The 23,093-nt window shown below is 45.0% G+C and overlaps 1 protein-coding gene across 3 annotated transcripts in view; it reads right to left on the bottom strand.

The window, feature by feature from the left end:
* Positions 1 to 23,093, bottom strand: part of LOC138764094 (mitochondrial adenyl nucleotide antiporter SLC25A24-like) — a 99,792-nt gene that overhangs the window by 16,543 nt on the left and 60,156 nt on the right. For 2 of the 3 annotated variants that reach the window (XM_069939461.1, XM_069939462.1), the window contains exons 9-10: positions 18,373 to 18,523; positions 14,994 to 16,670 (exon numbers count right to left, since the gene is read on the bottom strand). In XM_069939461.1, the coding sequence (XP_069795562.1) occupies positions 16,486 to 16,670; positions 18,373 to 18,523 (336 nt within the window). In that variant the 3' untranslated portion in view covers positions 14,994 to 16,485. Of the gene's footprint in view, positions 1 to 14,993; positions 16,671 to 18,372; positions 18,524 to 23,093 lie in introns of those variants that run through there. The other variant, XM_069939463.1, reaches the window with a different exon arrangement.

Here is a 23,093-nt window from a genome sequence, read left to right as displayed (position 1 = left end):
CTGGATCTATTATTTCCTCTTCTATTTTAATTGGCACATTTTTACTAATTAATATAGCTACTCCTCTTGCTTTTGAATTATACGACGCTGCTGTTACGTGTCCTACCCAATCTCTCTTTAATTTCTTGCGCAAATGCTATATCAATTTTTTCATTTTTCAGTAAATTTAGCAGTTTCTTCCTTTTAATTTGGTTATGTATTCCATTAATATTTAAAGTCATATAGTTCAGCATAGCCATTTCATACTTTGTTTATCTACCCTTTCCGTTTCTCCATCATCACCTTTCCTTCTTATCCATTTCTGCTTTCTTGTTTTGAACACTTTATAAGACAACATTTCTAAAACATCAAACATTTTCCTTATTCTCCTATTTAAAACTTCTTTAACCCTAATCTCCCCTCCCCCTCCTGAGTTGCCCTTTATCCCTTGTCGGGCAACCACATCTCCCCTCTCCATTTGGATTTGCGAATTCACTTGCAAACGTCAACTGATTTTGCAGTGACCGTAACTCCTCCCCACGCAGTCTCCCCCAGAAAAGATTTCAATTTTCATATGTAACAAAGGTCACTCTTTTAATTCCCTCCTTATTCCCTCTATTCCCTTTCCCTCCCTTATTAATTCTTGTCTATACTCTATATATTTTCCTCTAAATACGGATACATTCATGTATACACACTATATATATATATACACACATATATCCCTTTACACACATACATATAGTTCATGGTCATTTTTACTCTCATTACATGTTTTCATCTCTCTGCCTGTTTTGTAGTTGTTCTGCAAATTTCCTTGCTTCCTCTGGATCTGAGAATAGTCTGTTTTGTTGCCCTGGAATAACTATTTTAAGTACCGCTGGGTACTTTAACATAAATTTATATCTTTTTTTCCATAAGATCGTTTTTGCTGTATTGAACTCCTTCCTCTTCTTCAGTTCAAAACTTATGTCTGGATAGAAAAAAAAATTTTGACCTTTAAATTCCAGTGGCTTTTTGTCTTCTCTTATTTTCTTCATTGCTTTCTCCAATATATTTTCTCTTGTTGTATATCTTAAGAATTTTACTAAAATGGATCTTGGTTTTTGTTGTGGTTGTGGTTTAGCGGCTAATGTTCTATGTGCCCTCTCTATTTCCATTTCTTCCTGTAATTCTGGTCTTCCTAGGACCCTGGGGATCCAATCTTTTATAAATTCTCTCATCTTCTTGCCTTCTTCATCTTCCTTAAGGCCCACTATCTTTATATTATTTCTTCTATTATAGTTTTCTATTATATCTATCTTCTGAGCTAACAGCTCCTGTGCCTCTTTAACTTTTTTATTAGATTCTTCTAATTTCTCTTTTAAGTCCTCTACTTCCATTTCTACGATTATTTCTCGTTCTTCCACATTATCCACTCTTTTTCCTATCTCTGACATGACCATTTCTATTTTATTCATTTTTTCTTCTGCATTCTTAATTCTTCTTTTTATCTCATCAAATTCTTGTAATTGCCATTCTTTCACTGATTCCATATATTCTTTAAAAAAAGATACATCCATTGTCCTGCTTTTCTCTTCTTCTTCCATTTCTTTCTGTTCTTCTTCTTCTTCTTCCTCTGGGTTGACCATCTGTTGTTTCCTTGTTTTCTTTTTACCCTCTTCTTTCTTGTTCTCGTTATTGTCTGTGTTCTGCACCTGCTGCTGTGCTGCAGGTGTCTCTCTCAGCTGTGGAAATTGACTCCGCAGCTGTTCCCCCCTCCCGTCAGTGTGTTTTTTTTCATGCGCATGCGCGGTTGCGCACTTTTACTCGGCTCTACGAGCCATTTTTGTAGTCCCGAGCCCGGGACCTCCACTGACCTGAGAGAGCGGGCTTCTCTCTCCGCGGCTGGCCTCTTCGGACAGGTAAGGCCTTCACCTTCTTCTTCCGACGTTCTTTCTTCCTCTTTTCTTCCCGTTGTTTTTGACTTTTCTCTCTTCGTTGCCATTTTCTTCTCACCTTTATTTTTACTTTATTATATATTTTAATCTTGTACCTTTGTGCTTTGTGTGTTTTTTTTAAACTTTTCGGGAGAGGGCTGGTGGAATTCCCTGACCGGCCACTACTCCATCACGTGACTCCTCCCAGATTTGTGTTTTAGATGTGGACAGGAAGTGGGTACATTTTGCCTTCTACTTGGCAGTTAAACATTTTTGGATGGAAGTGGGTAATTTATTGGAACAAATTACAGGAGTTGTATTCCCACAGGATCCAATGCTATTTCCAGTAGGTAATGTTACAGGAGTCGGGCCTAAATTAAAAATGACAATGTATCAAATGGAATTTGTTAAAATTGCTTTAGCAACATCTAGGAAATGCATTGCTATAACTTGGAAATCAGACACAGATTTGGGAATGGGGAAGCGGAAGTTCAGAGTTGCCCAACATTTGCGAAAATTACATACAATTTAAGGAATAAGTATCAGATATTTATAAAGTCTGGGTATGATTGTTTAATTGAAATCTGCTCGTGGTCTCTCTCATTTGATGGTGTTAAATATTGGAAGTTACCCTGCTGAGATAATCTCTAGTGGATAACTGGGATGGGCAGCTTTTCTTTTTTTTCTTTTTATATACCACATTATTTGAAATTGACAAAGATTTTTAATGTATGTGATTTTCTGTGGTTCAAATTTATAAATAAAATATGAAAAAAAAGAGAGTAGATCTCATAGAAACATTTCAATTGTTGACAGAGTGTGAATAAGATGTTTCCCTTGGTTGGTGAATCCAGGAAGAGAGGGCATGGTCTTAGAATGAGAAGGGACCCATTTAAAATAGAGATGAGAAATTTCTTTAGCCAGAGGGTCGTGGATTTGTTGCCACATCCAGCTGTGGAGGCCCAATCAGTGGGGGAGTTTAAAGGGGAGGATTGATGGGTGTCCAATTCGTCCGGATATCAAGGGATATGGGGAAAAGGCTGGAACTTGGAACTAGATGTGAGAATGGCTTAGCTCAGGGTGGAGTTGCAGAGCAGATTCGATGGGCTGAATGGCCTATTTCTGTTCCTTTACCTTGTGATCTTGTGAGTCTTACATTAGTGGCGTGCAAACTATTGGAGAGGATTCTTAAGGATAGGATCTATGAGCATTTGGAGAAGTCCAGTCTACTCAAGAATAGTCAGCATGGATTTGTGAAGGAAGGTCATGCCTCATAAATCTAATTGAATTTTTTGAGGAGGTAACAAAAGAAATTAATGAGGGTCGGGCAGTAGATGTGACCTACTTGGATTTTAGCTAGGCATTTGACAAGGTACCCCACAAGATACTCATTCAGAAAGTCATGAGTCACAGGATCAATGGAACCTTGGCTCTGTGGATAAAATATTGGTTTGTAGGAAGAAAGCAGAGAGTAGTATTGGAAGGAAAGTTTTCTCTATGTAAAGAAGTTCCCCATAATGTTCCACTAATCTTCTCCCCTTTCACCCTTAACCACGTCTTTTGGTTTGTATCTCACTGACCCTCAGTGGAAAAAGCCTTCTTGCATTTACTCTGTCTATACCTTTTGTGTGTGGAGGAAACGTGGCCTCCCTACCCATCTGGAATGTGTGTATTGTGGGTGGTCATGTGTCCTCCCTGTCTGAAACTTATTCGGAAGTCACATCACTTGTCAATCAAGGTTGGACTCCAGCCACCCATTAGTGCACACCTTGCCATTGGCTAATTTAAATCAACTAGGGTCATTATTGGCCAGAAGCACAGATTAGCACTGTATATAACACTATCACACAGCACATTCTTTCTCTCTGTCTTGTGGTCCAAGCCCCAGACACCACTCCACACCAGGTCACCACTGTGGAAATTGCTGGAAGTGTCGTGGATAAGATATGGACTACACTGAAGCTGAGCAGTAGTACTGTGATAGATCAATACTTGCAGGGAACCACACCCCCATTGCTCAGGGAACTGGGTGTGTTTTTTAAGAGTCCCTTTTTGTAGTGTGTGTATTCAAGTATGTGACCGTGTCGAGTATAGGTTCTCTATTGTCGGAGTCCAACCTAGGTCCGAGGTGAATTTCTATATCATCGCTTAAGTACTGTTTAACATTCTCCCGTTTGTGTCCTGTCTGTTAATTAAAGTTATGTGTGATTGTAACACATATCCAGACTCATCTATGTGAACGCACCAAACCTGATATTCTTCCCAACATGATGATTGGTGCTGCGAGCAGGGTTCAGAGTTGCAGCTGAACACACATGGAGTCTTTACCATGTGGGAGTGGACGATTGTACTAATGTGGGAGATTGAATTAACTCGTGTGTGTGGATGCCCTGTTGGGTGCATGTGTGATTGTGTACCTGCTTATCAATGGGGGCAGCAGGAGGCGACCCACAGATATGGACTGGACTCCAGGGGTTGGATTATAAAATCTCTAGGTGGACCAATGACCATCAGGGGTTCAGTGTTCGGCAGTGTGGATGGCCATGCCAGTCAATTGGGTTGACCGCCATGGAGCGGTCAGAAAAATAGGGAGATAGAATCCCTGCCGCATCACTGTTGCACACAGCAAGAGACAGTGCAGACTGGCCAAGGGCAAGTGACAAACCTAGAAATGCAAGTCATGGAGGCAGCTTTCAAGCTGATTGAAACACAGCAGCTCGCTGGTCTTGCTTGCAGCTTGACCCAGGGAAAGTCTGAGCCATTGTCCAGCGGGGGGAGGGGATCAACACATGGGAATGTGATGGATTGGTATTGTTATAAGCTCAAAGGACCCCAAAACCCAGCAGCAATAGACATTCACCAAGACAAGTAGTTACTTAAACAAAAGTTGTTTTTAATTATCTTTAAACATGAAAACAGAATCAAACCTTAACTTATCTCTATACTTAACTAACCCAAATTAACCCCCTTCTAATTCTAAGTGCATGGGTATGTAATATGTGTATAAATTTAAGAAAAGTTCTTTTGTTCACAGTTCAATCTCACCTCGTTCTTCCAAGTTCTCTGGATTCAGGCAATTCTTAGACTGTGCACAGTATTTAACATGTATAAAGTTCACCAGGCTTTGGTGCTTGAAAGGTAAATGTTTACTGCTCAGGAAGGTTCTTGTAAGGTTTGCAGAGAGAGATTTGTTGTTCCAGGATTTCCACAACTGAGGTACCACCATTAGTCACCTCAATGTCTCGCTGATGAAACTTGCCCCATCAGGGTTCTCTCCAGATGATAATCTCTTTCTTTCAGGCCACCACAGGGATCCTTTCTGTTCTGCTTATTCCAAGAGAAACATCAGACAGATAGCATTTCCAGCCATCCACTGCTCTGGAGCTTTCTGTTTCCAACCAGCTCTTCCTGGTTTGCACTGTTCAGGTGCTTTCAGTGTCTCACACACACACTGGCTGAGAGAACTTGTCTTCTCTCCCTCTCTCTCCAACTACCAGAAAGCCCATGTGATTCTCTCACTTGCAAAAGCCCCCATCCTTCAGCAAATAACAGGAGTGATCCTTCTGCTCCCATCTGTTGTCTTAGATAAAAACCCAGGAGTGACCTTTCTGTGAGCTCCCTGTAGGTACCTGCAAACAGGCAGTTTGTCTCCTCTTCCAAACAATGGTCTATTCATTTCATGACATCATTTCAATTAGCACCTATTTGTGAAATGTGCAAAGCATTCTCCATAGATCCTGCAATGTTACTGAATATGAATTCTTCAGTATTTCAAATAAGATGTTTTAAAATGTGTGTATGTATGTAACCCACTAATCATACCAAATTCCTCCCAATATTTATCCATTACAGTGTGGTGAAACACGGTACTGTGAGCACGTCCAGGCATGTCCTCACTGGGATGGGCAGGCTGGCCTGCTTTCTGTGCCTGTAGCCCCTCCCATAAGATCCCCTAATAAAGGCTGAGAGCCCTAGTCTCCTTTCTCATACCTGTATTGGACATGAGCCAGCAGCATGTAGAGACACACCTGGGTCTTCTGATCAATAAAGCCTTTGACTCTTGCTTCATGTCTGCAAATAGTCATTGATTGCGCTACAGATGGTGATGACCATGAGGAAATTGAGTTCCATGACACATCCTCCTACCTGTGTGTTTGAGCCTTTGCAAGCACAACCAGTGCCCACATGGTCCAAGACCTACCATGAGGGCATCCTGCCAACCCTCCAAAAAAAGGGAGGTATCCGAAAATGGTGGGAGCTTGGGCGGGCACATATATGGTCACTGTGAGATGTGGGACTATTCTGCTAAGGGGCTAACCGGGCGAGGGGTCTGATACCACCAGCAGCCAGGCGAACACCTAGCCATGGCGCTGTTTCATTTGGGAGCTGAGGGGGCCCCCCAAATTCCTTCTCTGTCATGGATAAGCTTCAGGAGCTTTTATTTAAAAATCACAAATTGGTCAATTTTTAGTCCCGACTCCTCCTGGCTCTCGTTACTGGGATCCAACACAGGGCCTTGTGGCATCCATTTAAAGAGTACACGAGCAGGAATGGCATCCTGGTGTCAGATGACAGCCCAGAAAAACAGGACACTCCAGGTACACACTGGATGTATGTCGGTCACCTGCATGGCTGTCCATTTGGGCTCTGTGCTTAGGGATGTCAAGGTACGGGATGCTCATGCCAAGAGAAGTCTCTGGCACTACTAGATGATCATGCCCTGCCTGCTTGCAGGAGTTGGTGATAAAAGTGATCACGTTTGTCAGCCAACCCGGAGAAACCAGAGTTGGTGACCAGACAAATTTCTTTCTTTACCCACCCACATCACCCTGCTCCATTGGTAACACAGTGACTCTGTTTGGTCAGGGGAGGGGAGGGGATGGGTGGGGGGGTGGGGGGGAGCTGGTGAGGTATTGTCATTGAATTTGATTGTGTGCCTTGTCCAGCACATGGAAGGCACTGGTGTATCTATTGATCCACTTGATTGGTATTTTATAACACGTCCTTTTGTTCTTTTCCTTTTTTTTAAATAATTATAACATGTACATAGAGTTGTTGAATGTCTTTGTAGTGATTGAAGAGTAATGTGTCTTCCAAGGGATGGAATGTGTGTGGAGAAAACGTGGCCGCACAGCCCATCTGGAATGTGTGTATTGCAGGTGGTCATGTGTTCTCCCCGTCTGAAACTTGTTCGAAGTCACAATGTGGTAAACCTCTGTTATGTATAATTGTTAGGTCGGGCTCACCTATCAGCCGATTGTACCTGTGGCCCCTCCCCATAGGCTCCTGTATAAAGATGACTGTTCCACAGCCCTCGAAGCTCAGTGCAGGACAGTTGAACAGTAGGGGTGTGCTTGTGTTGTAAGTGAATAAAAGCCAATTAGTTTCTCCACAAAAGCCTTTCAAGTAATTGATGATGCATCACATGTCACCTGTCAATCAAGGTTGGAATCTGGCCACCCATTAGTGCACACTTTGCCTTTGGCTAATTTAAATCACCTCAGGTCATCGTTGGCTCAAAGCACAGATTAGCACTGTACATAACAGCAATGCACAGCACATTCTTTCTCTCTGCCTCATGGTCCACTCTATGCCAGGTCGCTACTGTGGACATCGCTGGAAGTGTCACAGTTAAGGTGTGCTGAACCATAGTATTGCGGTAGATCAATACTTCCAGAGAGCTGCAGGCTTGTTTGTACAGAGAACCAGGTGTGTGTAAGAGTCCCTGTTCGTCGTGTGTGTTGAGTCAGTGTCCAACCTCGGTCTGAGATTAATGTAAATATCATTGCTTAAGTGAAATAGTAATCAAGTAAATATCAATAATTTTAAATACCTTGATCAAATCTCCCCTCATTCTTCTACACTCCAAGGAATAAAGTCCTAACCTGTTTAACCTTTCCCTGTAACTCAGTTCCTGAAGTCCGGGCAACATAACATAACAATTACAGCACGGAAACAGGCCATTAGGCCCTTCTAGTCCGCACCGAACCAAACACCCCTTTCTAGTCCCACCTCCCTGCACAATGCCCATAACCCTCCATCTTCTTCTCATCCATAGACCTGTCCAACCTTTTCTTAAATAATACAATTGACTCCGCCGCCACTATTTCTCCCGGAAGATCATTCCACACGGCTACCACTCTCTGAGTAAAGAAGTTCCCCCTCATGTTACCTCTAATCCTCTGCCCCTTTATTCTTAACTCATGTCCTTTGTTTTAATCTTTCCTCCTCTTAACGGAAATAGTCTATCCACATCCATTCTGTCTATCCCTTTCATAATCTTAAATACTTCTATCAAATCCCCTCTCAACCTTCTATGCTCCAAAGAATAAAGACCTAATCTGTCCAATCTCTCCCTATACTCTAGATGCTTAAACCCAGGTAACATTCTGGTAAACATTCTCTGTACTCTCTCCACTCTGTTTATATCCTTCCTATAATCAGGCGACCAGAACTGCACACAGAACTCCAAATGAGGCCGCACCAACGTCTTATACAATCTCAACATCACCTCCCAACGCCTATATTCCATGCAATGATTGATAAAGGCCAGCATACTAAAAGCCTTCTTCACCACCCTATTCACGTGAGTTTCTACCTTCAGGGAACGATGTACCGTTACTCCTAAATCTTTCTGCTCTTCTGTATTCTAATAAATTTTCTCTGCCCTCTTTCTATCTTATTGATATCTTTCCTGTAGTTCGGTGACCAAAACTGCACACAATTCCCCAAATATGTCTTCACCAATGTCTTATACAACTTCACCATAACATCCCAACCCCTGAACTCAATACTTTAATTTATGAAGGCCAATATATCAAAAGCTTTCTTTACAACCCTATCCACCTGTGACGCTACTTTCAGGGAATTATGTATCTATATTCCCAGATCCTTCTGTTCTACCGCACTCCTCAGTGCCCGACCATTTACTGTGTACGTCCTACCTTGGTTTGTCCTTCCAAAATGCAACACCTCACACTTGTCTGCATTAAATTTCATTGGCCATTTTGCAGCCCATTTTTCCAGCTGTTCCAGATCCCTCTGCAAACTTTGAAACCCTCCCTCACTGTCCACAACATGTCCAATCTTAGTGTCATCTGCAAACTTGCTGATCCAATTTACCACATTATTATTATCTATTTCGCTGATATAATGACAAACATTGATGGTCCCAGCACGGATCCCTGAGGCACCACTAGTCACAGGCCTCCAGTCTGAGAAGCATCATCCACCACCACCACTTTCTGGCTTCTCCCGTCCAGCTATTGTCGAATCCACTTCACAATTTCACCATAAATACTGAGTGTCTGAACCTTCCTGACTAACCTCCCGTGTGCGACCTTGTCAAAGGCTTGTCCATGTAGACAACATCCACAGCCTTTCCTTCATCAACTTTCCTGGTAACCTCCTTGAAAAACTGTTAAGATTGGTTGAACAAGACCTACCACGCATAAAGCCATGTTGTTTATTCCTAATCAGTCTCTGGCTATCCAAGTAATTCTATATCAGATCTATTAGAACACCTTTCAATAATGTACCTACAACTGCTATCAGGCTCACCGGCCTATAATTTCCAGGGTTACTTTTGGAGCTCGTTTTCAACAATGCAACAATGTGAGCCACCCTCCAATTTTCTGGCACCACACCCGTGACTAAGTTAATCATATCTGGCAGTGACCCTGCAATTTCTACACCAGCCACCCTCAAGGTCCATGTGAATATCTTGTCAGGACCTGGGGATTTATCCACCCTTATTTGCTTTATGACAGCAAGCACTTCCTCCTCTTTAATTTGTATTGGTAACACAACCTCACTGCTTGTTTTCCTTACTTCCCACAACTGTGCCCATTCCCTGAGTGAATACTGATGAAAAGCCCGTTTAAAATCTCCCCCGTCTCTTTTGGCTCCATACAAAGTTGGCCACTCTGATCTTCAAGTGGACCAATTTTGTCCCTTACTGTCCTTTTGCTCTTAGTATACATGTAGAAACCCATAGGATTTTCACCGTAGAAAATTAACGTGTAGTAATCCTGAGATTACAACACTGGAGGCCCTGTCCTTCAACATCAAACCCAACTCCCTGAACCTTCTACACATCACCCTTCCTTCTCAGGTCATTGGTCCACATAGGTGGTGTGTGTGTCCCTCTGGCGAAGTGCCTGTAGCAACGTGGATGCCTGTAATGTTGTGAATTTCAGCATGGGGAGGCTGTAGTGGTGCAGGCACCTGCGATGGTAAGCGAACCTGAAGTGTGTGTACCTATGCAGTTGTGGTGGGCATGTCTGTGACTGTGTGGCTGCATAGGCTATAGGGGTGTGTCTGTAGCAGTGTAAGAAGTATGCACCTGTTGTCACAGTCTGAGAGCCTACGCCTCTGGGCTTGGCTGGAGTGGGTTCTGCCTTTTGTGCCTACCTACATCACCTTTGTTGACCTCACCAAAGCCTTCGACACCGTGAGCAGGAAAGGGCTTTGGCAAATACTAGAGCGTATCGGATGTCCCCCAAAGTTCCTCAACATGATTATCCAACTGCACGAAAACCAACAAGGTCGGGTCAGATACAGCAATGAGCTCTCTGAACCCTTCTCCATTAACAATGGCGTGAAGCAAGGCTGTGTTCTCGCACCAACCCTCTTTTCAATCTTCTTCAGCATGATGCTGAACCAAGCCATGAAAGACCTCAACAATGAAGATGCTGTTTACATCCGGTACCGCACGGATGGCAGTCTCTTCAATCTGAGGCGCCTGCAAGCTCACACCAAGACATAAGAGAAACTTGTCCGTGAACTACTCTTTGCAGACGATGCCGCTTTAGTTGCCCATTCAGAGCCAGCTCTTCAGCGCTTGACGTCCTGTTTTGCGGAAACTGCCAAAATGTTTGGCCTGGAAGTCAGCCTGAAGAAAACTGAGGTCCTCCATCAGCCAGCTCCCCATCATGACTACCAGCCCCCCCACATCTCCATCGGGCACACAAAACTCAAAACGGTCAACCAATTTATCTATCTCGGCTGCACCATTTCATCAGATGCAAGGATCGACAATGAGATAGACAACAGACTCGCCAAGGCAAATAGCGCCTTTGGAAGACTACACAAAAGAGTCTGGAAAAACAACCAACTGAAAAACCTCACAAAGATAAGCGTATACAGAGCCGTTGTCATACCCACACTCCTGTTCGGCTCCGAATCATGGGTCCTCTACCGGCATCACCTACGGCTCCTAGAACGCTTCCACCAGCGTTGTCTCCGCTCCATCCTCAACATCCATTGGAGCGCTTTCATCCCTAACGTCGAAGTACTCGAGATGGCAGAGGTCGACAGCATCGAGTCCACGCTGCTGAAGATCCAGCTGCGCTGGGTGGGTCACGTCTCCAGAATGGAGGACCATCGCCTTCCCAAGATCGTGTTATATGGCGAGCTCTCCACTGGCCACCGTGACAGAGGTGCACCAAAGAAAAGGTACAAGGACTGCCTAAAGAAATCTTGGTGCCTGCCACATTGACCACCGCCAGTGGGCTGATATCGCCTCACAGTTTGGCGGGCAGCAACCTCCTTTGAAGAAGACCGCAGAGCCCACCTCACTGACAAAAGGCAAAGGAGGAAAAACCCAACACCCAACCCCAACCAACCAATTTTCCCCTGCAGCCGCTGCAACCGTGTCTGCCTGTCCCGCATCGGACTTATCAGCCACAAACGAGCCTGCAGCTGACGTGGACTTTTACCCCCTCCATAAATCTTCGTCCGCGAAGCCAAGCCAAAGACAATGGGAGAGGTGTCTATGCCTCCAGCAGTGTGTTTGTGAGTGGGTGATTTATTTTCAGCATGTGCTGAAAATCCAAGTTTAAACTGAAATGCTGGAATCACTTGGAATGGAATCAGGGTGGCACAGTTCGTGTAGTGGTTAACACAACATTGTAACAGCGTCATCGATCGGGACCGGGGTTCGAATCCAGTGTTGTCCGTGAGGAATTTGTATGTTCTCCCCGTGTCTGCGTGGGTTTTTCCAGGGAGCTCCGGTTTCCTCTACCATTCAAACGTATCGGGAGTTGTAGGTTAATTGGGTGTAATTTGGCAGCACGGGCTCGTGGGCCGAAAGGGCCTGTTACTGTGCTGTATGTCTAAATTCAGTAAGTCCAACAGCATTTGCACAATCTCACAGAAGTTCTTGAGACATGGTGAAAACACAGAGATGCTGGAGGAACTCAGGAGGTCTTACAGCATCCATAGCAGGTAGATATATAACGAATATTTCAGGCCTGCGCCCTTCATCAAACTCTTGACAGACATTTTCTACAAACCCACCAACTCCCACACCTACCTCGACTACACCTCTTCCAACCCTGCCCACTGTAAGGATTCCATTCCATTCCTCATATCTGTCGCATCTGCTCCCAGAACAAGATCTTCCATGCTCAATCATTGGAAATGTCCTCCTTCTTCAAACAACAGATTCCCCCCATTGGCTATCAACTCAGCCCCCTCCACACCCATGCACAAGGACACGATTCCTCTTGTCCTCATCTACCACCCCACCAGTCTCCACGTCCAACACATCGTCCTCTGCCATTTCTGCCATCTACTACGTGACCCCACCACCAGACACATATTCCCCTCCCCTCTCTGCCTTCCGCAGGGACCATTCCCTCCACGACTCCCTTGTTCACTCATCCCTTGACCACTCCTCCCTTCGCATCCATCACCCCCTTGGTACTGTGACAGAGTATATATGTTTTTGGGTGATAAATTGGGGCAGGGTTTGTTAGTGTAGGTCACATACAAACACTTTAAAACAGATCTTATTTAAAATACTGGAGTTCTGCCCCATGCTAGACATATCGGGGCCTCAGAACCTCTGCAAAAGCTTTGGCGAGTGCCCAAGAGACTTCACTAATGGATTGTTGTTCACAAAAAGGCAACAGATGAAAGAGCTTGTCGGAGCCGCAGACAGTCTTGAGGGGAACTTGGAGGGTCATGTGGTTATGCAAGCAGAGAGTAAAACAGGCTTTTTCTCTGTGTGAGAGACTCAGATATCACTTCTACAGTGTTACATCAGCTGGGAGTGGAATAGACAACCTTGTGAAAAACCCCATTTGGAAGACAGGTTGTGAGTGCTTAGTTCACCCTGGTCAAAGCCCTTGTGGTTCATGCAAGAGGAGAGGACTGGCTGTCTAATCTTTCACTTGAAATAAGAGAAACAAGAATGAACTCTGGTGACCTTAAAGAAAGATCCTCCCCCTGATGGGGCAAGTTTCTTCAGCAAGACACTGAAGTGGCTGGGTGTCCAGCGTACAACAAATCTCTCTCTGAAAACCAACAACAACCTTCCTGAGTGGTAACCATTTACCTTTCAAGCACCAAAGCTTGGTGAATTTTATAAATACTAAATTCTATGCACAGTATAAGAATTGCCTGCAACCAGTGAACTTGGAGGAATGAGAAGTGAGATTGGACTGTGGACCAAAGAACTTGTCTGAACTTACACACACATTATATACATGTGTGCTTAGAATTTGAAGGGGGTTGTTAGGTTAGTTAAGTCAATCGCGATAAGTTAAAGTTTGATTCTGTTTTCATGTTTAAAGATAATTAAAAGCAACTTTTGTTTAAGTAACCATTTGTCTTGGTGAATATCTTTTGCTGCTGGGTTTTGGGGTCCTCTGGGCTCGTAACATTGTATGGGGGCTTATCCTGGATATGAACCCCAAGCGAGAATCATACCTGTGACTGGAGGAGATGCTCCACTTGCGCCCACACTTCCTCGCACATCGCCATTCAGGGCCTCAAACAGTCCTTCCAAGTGAAGCCACATTTCACTTGTGAATCTGCAGGGGTCACCTATTGTATCTGGTGCTCCCATTGTGGTCTCCTTTACACCAGAGAGACTGAGTGCAGACTGGGAGATCACTTTGTTGTGCACCTCGGCTCTGTCCACTGCAATAGCGTGGATCACCAAGTGACCAGCTATTTCAATTCCCCGTCCCACACCCTTGCCGACATGTCTGTCCATGGTCTCGTACTGCCAGTCTGAGACCACCTGTAAATTGGAGGAACATCACCTCATCTTCCGACTGGGCCCCCTCCAACCGGATAGAATTAACATCGACTTCTCCGGTTTCCATTAGACACTCCCACCATCTTCCTCAGTCTCCTTTCCTCCAGCTCTGTCTCTCTCCATCTCTCTTCCCTGTCTCCTTTGACAAAGCCAAATCAATTTTCACCTCCTCTCATCGTATCCAATTAACACCTTTGGTCTGGACTCCTCCCCCTCTCATTCTTCCCTTTTTTCCCCAACCTTTTAAAATAAACACCTGTCTCTTTTCACTCATACCTTGAAGAATGGCTCAGGCCTAAAAGGTTGGTTATCTATCTTTACTTCCTGTGGACGCAGTGAGACCAGCTGAGTTCCTCCAGTACTTCTGGATTTACTGAGTCCAAAGCAGGCAGACACCCAAATTAAAAGTGGGTTAAGTACAGACCAACAAAGGGCGATATGCGGGTATGAACAGGAGGATAGGGGATGAAAGTGAGGAGTGGTGGCCCTGTGAATGCAGCGCTGGGGGAAAGGAGACAGAGGAAAAAGGGGAGGGGGAAGAGAGGAGTCATAGCCATAGATTGGGGGGGGGGGTAAACAGATACAGGAGGACAATGTTAATGACATCAGGATGGAGGGTGCCCAGACGGAATGAGGGGCTGTTCCTCAGATTGAGATATTGACTCTGTTTCTGCCCAAACTACTGTGTTCCTGTTTTATGCTCAGGTGAACATCTAGCAGCCATGCCATCTGGACAGACTTGGTTTCAATGACATGTTGCTTTACCACAGTGATCATCAAGCCTTGGTTGGCATAGCAGTTAGCACAATGCCTTTACAGCACCTGAGATGGGGACCGGATTGGGGTTTCAATGCGCACTGTCTGTCAGGAGTTTGTTCTCCCCGTGTCTGCGTGGGTTTCCCTGGGGGCTCTGGTTTCCTCCCACTGTTCAAAACATGCCAGGGGAGTAGGTTAATTGGGTGTAATTGGGCAGCATGGACCATGGGCCAAAATACCCTGCTGTATATCTACATTTAAAAAAATGTAAATTTCTACAAACAGAAAAATACACCAGAGCAATTTATTGATAAAAATTCAAGTGAATATAATACAAAATAAAAGACAAATGTACAAGTGAGATACAAAGGTACCCACTCAGCATAACTACTTCAGATTTAATCTGAACCAAACGTTGCTTGATTTACCGCCATTATTGGCTTGAAAAGTTATCACAGGCTGAATCCGTATCAAGTCCCAGTCACTCCTGCGGTAACTGACTCACATTAGTGACAAATTCCCACCCATAACAAACAAAATATGAAAAGCACATATTTTTTAATGCATTTGATTTGAATAAAGCTGCATTTACTGGAAGCCAAGGATTATTTGATTATTTGCAAAATTAAAGCCAAGCTCAAATTTGATTGGAGTGTTTTGTTTCCAGAGATTGAATATATGAGGAAATATTGTGTTATAATGCACAGGATGGTTCCCGCCACCAACAGAAGGCACACATATGATTTTCTTATCCAGATAAAAATCGATGGGAGGGTTTAAGGATGCATTTTGGCTTCAGCCTGGTCACGAAGACCCAACGTTTCTGCAGAAGTGCTACGTTAGGTGTGAGGTACAGAAGGATTCTTAGTCCATCAAATTGGTGACATGTCAGAGTCATTGTGCATGGACTCAGGCTGTTCAGCCCACTGATCCTGGGCTGACCCATCAAGGTCTAATCCAACACTGGCCTCATTCTATTTCCCCCTTACCTCCCCCAGATTCTCTCCCTAGCCCACACACCGGGTACAATTAACCCACTGCTACACAGGTCTGTGGAATGTAGAAGAAAACCAGAGTACCCCCCATCCAGGTAAAACCCATACAGTCACAGGGAGAACGTGCAAACCCGACACAGAAGCGGCGGAGGATGAGATTGAACCTGGGTCCCAGGAACTGTGAGGCAATGGCACTGACTACCTGCCACATCACTGTGCTGCTCCAAGACCCAGAATTTCAGATTCCTTCAACTTCCTTCATTTTCTCCTGCAACCATAAACCAATCACTCAAGATTCTGAGGTGAATTTAGGAATCTTCTCAAAGATTCTTGAGATGTGGACTTTCCATAAATCTCCAATGGAAGATTCTCTCTTCAGTTTACACCTTTAAATCTACGATTAAGGTGTTCAATGCAGGGATCTGGGGGCAGCACAGTACCGAAGTGGTGGATGAACTTCGCTACGATCTCATTCAAAGTGATCAAGGGGAAGAATGGCCTCACATTTTGGTGTAACTAAGCCGAGAAACGATCAGTTTCCTTGTGGAGGCTCAAGTTGCCATTCCCCAATGAGGTTAATGTCAGTGGATACCCTATGCCATCAGCACAGGCCAGATGGGCTGAAGGCCCTGTTTCAGTGCTGTCAGGCTATGACTCTTGGTACTTGGATGGATAAGGATGTGGGAGGTGAGGGCTCGGACAGAAGGAAACTAAATGCCTGAGGTTTCAAGGTTTGAATTTGGCCATTTGGTGAGATCTGGTTCCTGGAGCAGATGCACTCGAGTTTTTAGCTGGACTGCATCCCCAAAAGCATCCTCATGCGCTCATAGACCACGTAGCTGATGCTAACTGCAGGAATCACCTTCATGAAGTTTGGGGCCAGTCCTCTGTACAGCCCTAAGGGGCCCTCTTTGTCCACGATGCTCCGGAAGAGCCCCATCATGCTTAGTTGTTGTGATCCCTCCAACGAGGCTAAAAAGACATTGGTTCCTCCGTTAACAAGGGTTCACAATGGGCCAATGTGGGCACATTACCTTGGGCAGGTAATTATCCCAGATGACCACTGGACTTGGAATGGAGTCACATTGAGCTCTGGATCAATTCAAAAATGACTGGAAATACTCAGCAGCTCATGGGATGAGAGAGGTGGAAGAGCAATCAGTACACTGGCCCATCAACTCAGTCCCACTGCTCACTGTGATCAGGTCTCATCTCCCCACAACTTGCAGGATAGAAACCAATATCACAGTGGAGACTCTCAGTGTTGTGGCAACTGTTAACCGACGCTAACAACTGGCTACAGTTCCCGACTGCATAACCTGCTAATTTTCTTAGTTCCATTTACCTAATGAATTGTATTAGAATCATATAACACCGTAGCACAGGAAACAGGCTATTCGGCCTTTCTAGTCTGTGCTGGAACATCATTCCTCGAAATCACTATATTTGTTCCTTGCGTCGACAATCTTGCAAACATTTATCTCCTTCCGCATTTAATCCCCAGTTATCCAGTCTCCACACCGGCCTTCTTTAAGTCCTCAGTGATCCAGTCTCCACACCCCTCCTCTTTTAATCCCCAGTGATCCAGTCTCTGCACCCCTCCTCTTTTAATCCCCACTGATCCAGTCTCCACATCCCCTCTTTAAATCCCCTTGATCCAGTCTCCACACCCCTCCTCTTTAAACACTCCAGTGATCCAGACTCCACACCCGTCCTCTTTAAATCCCCAGTGATCCAGTGTCCTCACCCCTCTTTAAATCCCCAGTGATCCAGTCTCCACACCGGCCCTCTTTAAGTCCTCAGTGATCCAGTCTCCACACCCCTCCTCTTTTAATCCCCAGTGATCCAGTCTCTGCACCCCTCCTCTTTTAATCCCCACTGATCCAGTCTCCACATCCCCTCTTTAAATCCCCTTGATCCAGTCTCCACACCCCTCCTCTTTAAACACTCCAGTGATCCAGACTCCACACCCGTCCTCTTTAAATCCCCAGTGATCCAGTCTCCACACCCCTCCTCTTGTGATCCAGTCTCCACACCCTCCTTAAGACCTGTGATCCATTCTATACACCTCTCCTTTTTAAATCCCCAGTGATCCAGTCTCCACACCCCTCCTCTTTAAACACTCCAGTGATCCAGACTCCACACCCGTCCTCTTTAAACACTTGTGATCCAGACTCCACACCCGTCCTCTTTAAATCCCCAGTGATCCAGTGTCCTCACCCCCTCTTTAAATCCCCAGTGATCCAGTCTCCACACCCCTCCTCTTGTGATCCAGTCTCCACACCCTCCTTAAGTCCTGTGATCCAGTCTCCACACCTCTCTTCCTTAAATCCCCAGTGATCCAGTCTCCACACCTCTCTTCCTTAAATCCACAGTGATCCAGTCTCCACACCCCTCCTCTTTAAATCCTCAGTGATCCAGTCTCCATGACCTCTAGGATTGAGAAAATTCACCTCCCTCTGTGAGAAGTTCCTATGCACCTCAGTTTTAAATGACCACCACCTCATCTTGTAACTATGGGGGTTGATGTGCCTGCTAAGGGTGGGCACGACTGTCACAGGGTCATAGTGCCTTAGGAATGGGTCACACCTTTGGCATGCTGGGAGTTGCATCTATCCCATAACTCCAGGCACTACCTGAGGGCAGGGCGGGGCAGGGCAGGGCGGTTGCTTACCTTGTGCTTGCATTCTTGTCCTGATCAGGGCCAAGGGGTAACTCGCCAGCTGTCCACAAGTGCTGGAAGTCGTGCCACATGCTAACAGCACCATCACCCCCGGGTCTGCTGTATCCTTGGCATATTTATTCAGCCAGGTCTTCTTCAATGTCTACAAGGTTGGGGGGGGGGGGGGGGTGCAGTGGGAGAGAAGAACGGGAGCTGTGAGAGGAACACACACCCTGAGCTCTCTTCATCACATCTACCCAACAGTGAATCCAATATATTTCCAATCTAAGTGGTGACGTTTCTGTCCTTGCGTTTTCCCTTTCCTCCTCACCTGTGACCTCCCTGCCCCCTAATCTTTGTAATTGAGTCTATGGCAATTCTGCATCAAGACTTAAAAAATAGATTTAAATCAAAGTATTGAGTGCAGGAGCTGGGATATGATGGTAAGTTGTACAAGACATTGGTGAGGCCAATTTTGGTTGCTAAAAACTACAGTAAACATACCAGTAAGAGAAAGAGTGCAGAGAAGATTGAGAAGGATATGTCAGGATGAAGGAGGGAGTTGCAGGTGTTACGGGCCCAGAGGACCCCAAAACCCATCAGCAAAGAAATTCACCATGACAAATGGTTACTTAAACAAAAGTTACTTTTAATTTTTAAACTTTAACTTATTACTATTAACTTAATACCCTTCTAATTCTAAGCGCATATATATGTAATGTGTGTGCAAGTTCAGAAAAGTTCTTTGATTCACAGTCCAATCTCACTTCTCACTCTGCCAAGTTCACCGATATTTGGCAATTCTTATACTGTGCACAGAATTTAACATTTATGAATCTTGAAAGGTAAATGGTTACTGCTCAGGAAGGTTCTTGTCAGTTTTGAGAGAGAGATTTGTTGCTCGTTGGACACATACAAACTGATTCCTTCTGATCAGCCACTCCAGTGTCTTGCCAAAGAAACTTGCCCATCAAGGTTCTCCAGATGATAACCTCTTTCTTTCAGGTCACCACAGAGTTACTTTTCAGTTTTCCTTATCTCAGGTGAAACATTATAAAGCCAGCCATCTCCTCTTGAATGGACAAAAAGGTTTTGAACAGGCTGACCTGAGAACTCACAACCCGTCTTCAAAATGGGGTTTCAAACAAGCTTCCAAAAGCCATTGCAGAAGACCAGCAGTGTCTCTCTGTGTCACACACAGAGAAAAAAAACCTATTGACTCTCTTGGCTTTCAAAATCACATAACCCTCCTAAAACAGCACACTTCACTAACTCCCAAAATCAATTTATGAGAGATCTTATCAGTTTCCTAAGAAGGGCCCTTCTATTTGGACCTTGTGTTATAAATCTTCAGTGTTATATATAGAGAATTTAGGTTAAAATGACTTAAGTTAAAATGTGATGATTAATCATAAAAAGGGAAGCCAGAACGGACAGGGAGCTTACTAGCAGCCAAGGACAAAAGGTTCAGCTGGATATGTTTTTTTTAAACATATCTTTTCATGGTCATAGTGAGAGACATGCAGGAGACAAAAGATTGATAAGAAGGGTGAGAAACAGAATTTAGTGTATGTAGAGTTCGCAGCGTACGTAACGAACGTGATAATTAAAAATGCAGTTATACTTAGAATGCTTTTGCAATACTAACCAATTAAAACAGTATTAATAAGAAGGGGAAGGGCAAACAATAAGGGTATAAAAATCAATGCACTGTATGTATCGGGGCTTAACTGGTGAGAAGCCAGTTGAGTCCAACTCTGCAGACTTGTAAATAAAGCTTGTCGTGTCATCAGTTTTAAAGAGACTCATGTGTGATAAGTTTTATTTCTGACAAATGGGGGCTCATCCGGGATCTACACTCCGGCCGTGAGGGGAGGCGAGAAGAGGGACATCGGAGGTGGTGCACCCCGCTGAGTTCAGCGGCTCCTAGTCCCTTACTCGTCGCTTCGGGCGGCTTGAGCGAGTGGTATCCGGACAAGGTGACACGACAAGACGGAGAGGAGAAGGGTGACGGTTCAATCCCCGGGAAGACACCGGTAAGTGACGACTTACGATTGTGGTGTGGGGATTGGGTAACAGGTGTAACGGGATACACCTGTTTGGATAAAAAAAACCTAACGTAATAGATCAGGTATAGAGCTTTTGTCGTGGCGTGAGGACCCTGTCGTGGGACTCTAGGATAGACCCCAGGGAAACCTCGGCGGTAACCGAAGGAGGGACAGCACCTCCGACGAAGTGCCGAGAAGAGAGGGGTCAACCCCAGGGAAACCTCAGCGGTAACCGAAGGAGGGACAGTACCTCCGACGAGGCGTCTGAGAAGAAGGGAGTAGGGTCCAGAACGAGAAGGTCCTCAGCAACGATAAACAGATCTAGGTGGGAAAATGGGAGGATCAAAATCTAAGGGCTCGTCTGAAAATTCAGGACAATTCCTGGGATTTCCCCTTCACAGCCCTTTGGGGAGAATGTTTGAAAATTGGGATAGTAAAAGATATCGAGACAAAAACAAGAAAAAGATGATCCAATATGGTCTCCTTTGGTCGAAACAACCTATCAAAGGTTCCTCGGTCTGGTGGCCGAAATTTGGATCTGATGAGGATTGGGTTAGACAAGCATTAAACATATATGTAAATTCGAGACCAAAGGTGAATAAAGAAGAGTCAGCATATGCATTTTGTTGGGTTCCCTGGCCAGGATCCTTAACAAAATGTTTTAAATTGAGGGTAGCGGGAGAAAAGAAGTGGGAACCTCTGGACAACCTTCCCCCTCCTTATATTCCCCCGGTGCCTACTGCGCCCGAGGAAAGCTCATTACTGGAGGGGAAAAGTGATGAATCTGATTGCCCCGAAAGGGGCTGGGAAAAAAAGGATGAATTAAGGGAGTCGGACCCTAAACTTCCACCGGTAAACCGACCCTGGACAAGATCCCAGACTGGTCCAGGACCATCAAAGTTTTCAATAAGCCTAAATCCCCTGAGGGAAGTTCCTATGGGAGGACCGGGAGGGGGAACGGGATATGTGAATGTTCCCCTAATTAGTACAGAGGTGCGGGGATTTAAGAAAGAAATGAAAAAGTTATTGGAAGATCCTATAGGACTGGCTGAACAGCTCGACCAATTCCTGGGACCAAACACATATACGTGGGAAGAGATGCAGGCAATAATGGGAACATTATTCTCACCCCAGGAGAGGCAGATGATTCGACGGGCTGCCCTCCTCATGTGGGAATATGAACAACCTGGGGACCCCAGACCCCATGAACAAAAATATCCCTTAAAAGAACCCAGGTGGGACAAACGAACACCCGAGGGATTGGAAAGTATGAGACAATATAGAGAGTGGACAATTAAAGGGATACGGGAGGCTGTGCCAAAGGGTCACAATTTTACCAAGGCATTTGGGAACCACCAGGGGAAAGACGAGTCCCCTACTGATTTTTTGGAGAGGGTGAGAAAGAATGTCCAACAGTATGCTGGCGTGGACCCTAGTACACCAATGGGTGAACAGCTTATTCGAATTGAATTTGTTTCCAAATCATGGCAGGACATTAGAAAGAAACTAGAAAAGGAGGAGGACTGGAGCGAAAAACCCCTAAGCGACCTGTTAAAAAAGGCGCAAAAAGTATATGTGCAGAGAGAAGAAGAAGATCAAAAGAGGGCGACAAAGGTTATGGTACAGACTATCCGACAGATGAATGCCGAATCCAGAGGGGAAAGAAAACAAAACCTTCCTCTAAACAATCCAAGATATCCAAGAGAGGGAAGACCCCGGAGGTTCGTTAAGTGCTATTACTGCAATGAGGAAGGACACTTTAAGAGGGAATGCCCCCGATACAAGAGGGAATTGCGTGCCCTCGAACTTATGGAAGAAGATTAGGGGGGTCAGGGGTTCCAAATGTTTGGGACCAAGTATAAGAGGGAACCCCTGGTAAAACTAAAAATTGGTCCCAAGGGAGAAGAGGTGGTGTTTATGGTGGACACAGGAGCGGAACGAAGTAGTGTAATAACTGTGCCAATCGGAACTGAGCCTGTAAAAAGTAATTTGACAATTTCTGGGATAGAAGGGGCTCCCAGAATGGTATCAATAATTCCCCAAGTAACAGTGAAACTGGAAGAAAGAGAAGGGGTACAAGACCTCTTGTTGTTACCGTCGGCTGGATTTAACCTCCTAGGAAGGGACTTACAGGCTCTCCTAGGTTTGGGTGCTCTCCCTGTGGACGGAGAAGTGCGAGTCCACCTCTGTGCTTTAAAGGAAGAGGATGAACGGCAGATTGACGAGAGGGTCTGGTATAAGGAGGGAAATCGAGGAGGTCTGGACATCCCACCATTACATGTCACATTAATACCAGGTCATCAGCCGGTAAGGAAACGTCAGTATCCTATTTCTTTGGAAGGGAGAAAAGGGCTACAGCCGGTAATTGAGACTCTAATACGAGACGGACTATTAGAAGAATGCATGTCACCTTATAACACCCCTATACTCCCAGTGAAAAAGTCAGATGGATCCTATCGCCTAGTTCAGGATCTAAGAAGTTTGAATGCTATTGTTCAGACCCGCCACCCAGTGGTGCCTAATCCCTATACTATTATGAGTCGGATTCCCCCAGACCATGAGTGGTTTAGTGTTATCGACTTGAAGGATGCCTTCTGGACGTGTCCATTAGAAGAGGAAAGTAGAGATATGTTTGCGTTTGAATGGGAAAATCCATGGACAGGTAGACGGAGACAGCTTCGGTGG

This window comes from Narcine bancroftii, chromosome 5, assembly GCF_036971445.1.
Source record: "Narcine bancroftii isolate sNarBan1 chromosome 5, sNarBan1.hap1, whole genome shotgun sequence".
Classification (NCBI taxonomy): domain Eukaryota; kingdom Metazoa; phylum Chordata; class Chondrichthyes; order Torpediniformes; family Narcinidae; genus Narcine; species Narcine bancroftii.
Note: the sequence above shows the minus strand (reverse complement) of the source record. Positions and strands in the feature narration are given on the sequence as shown.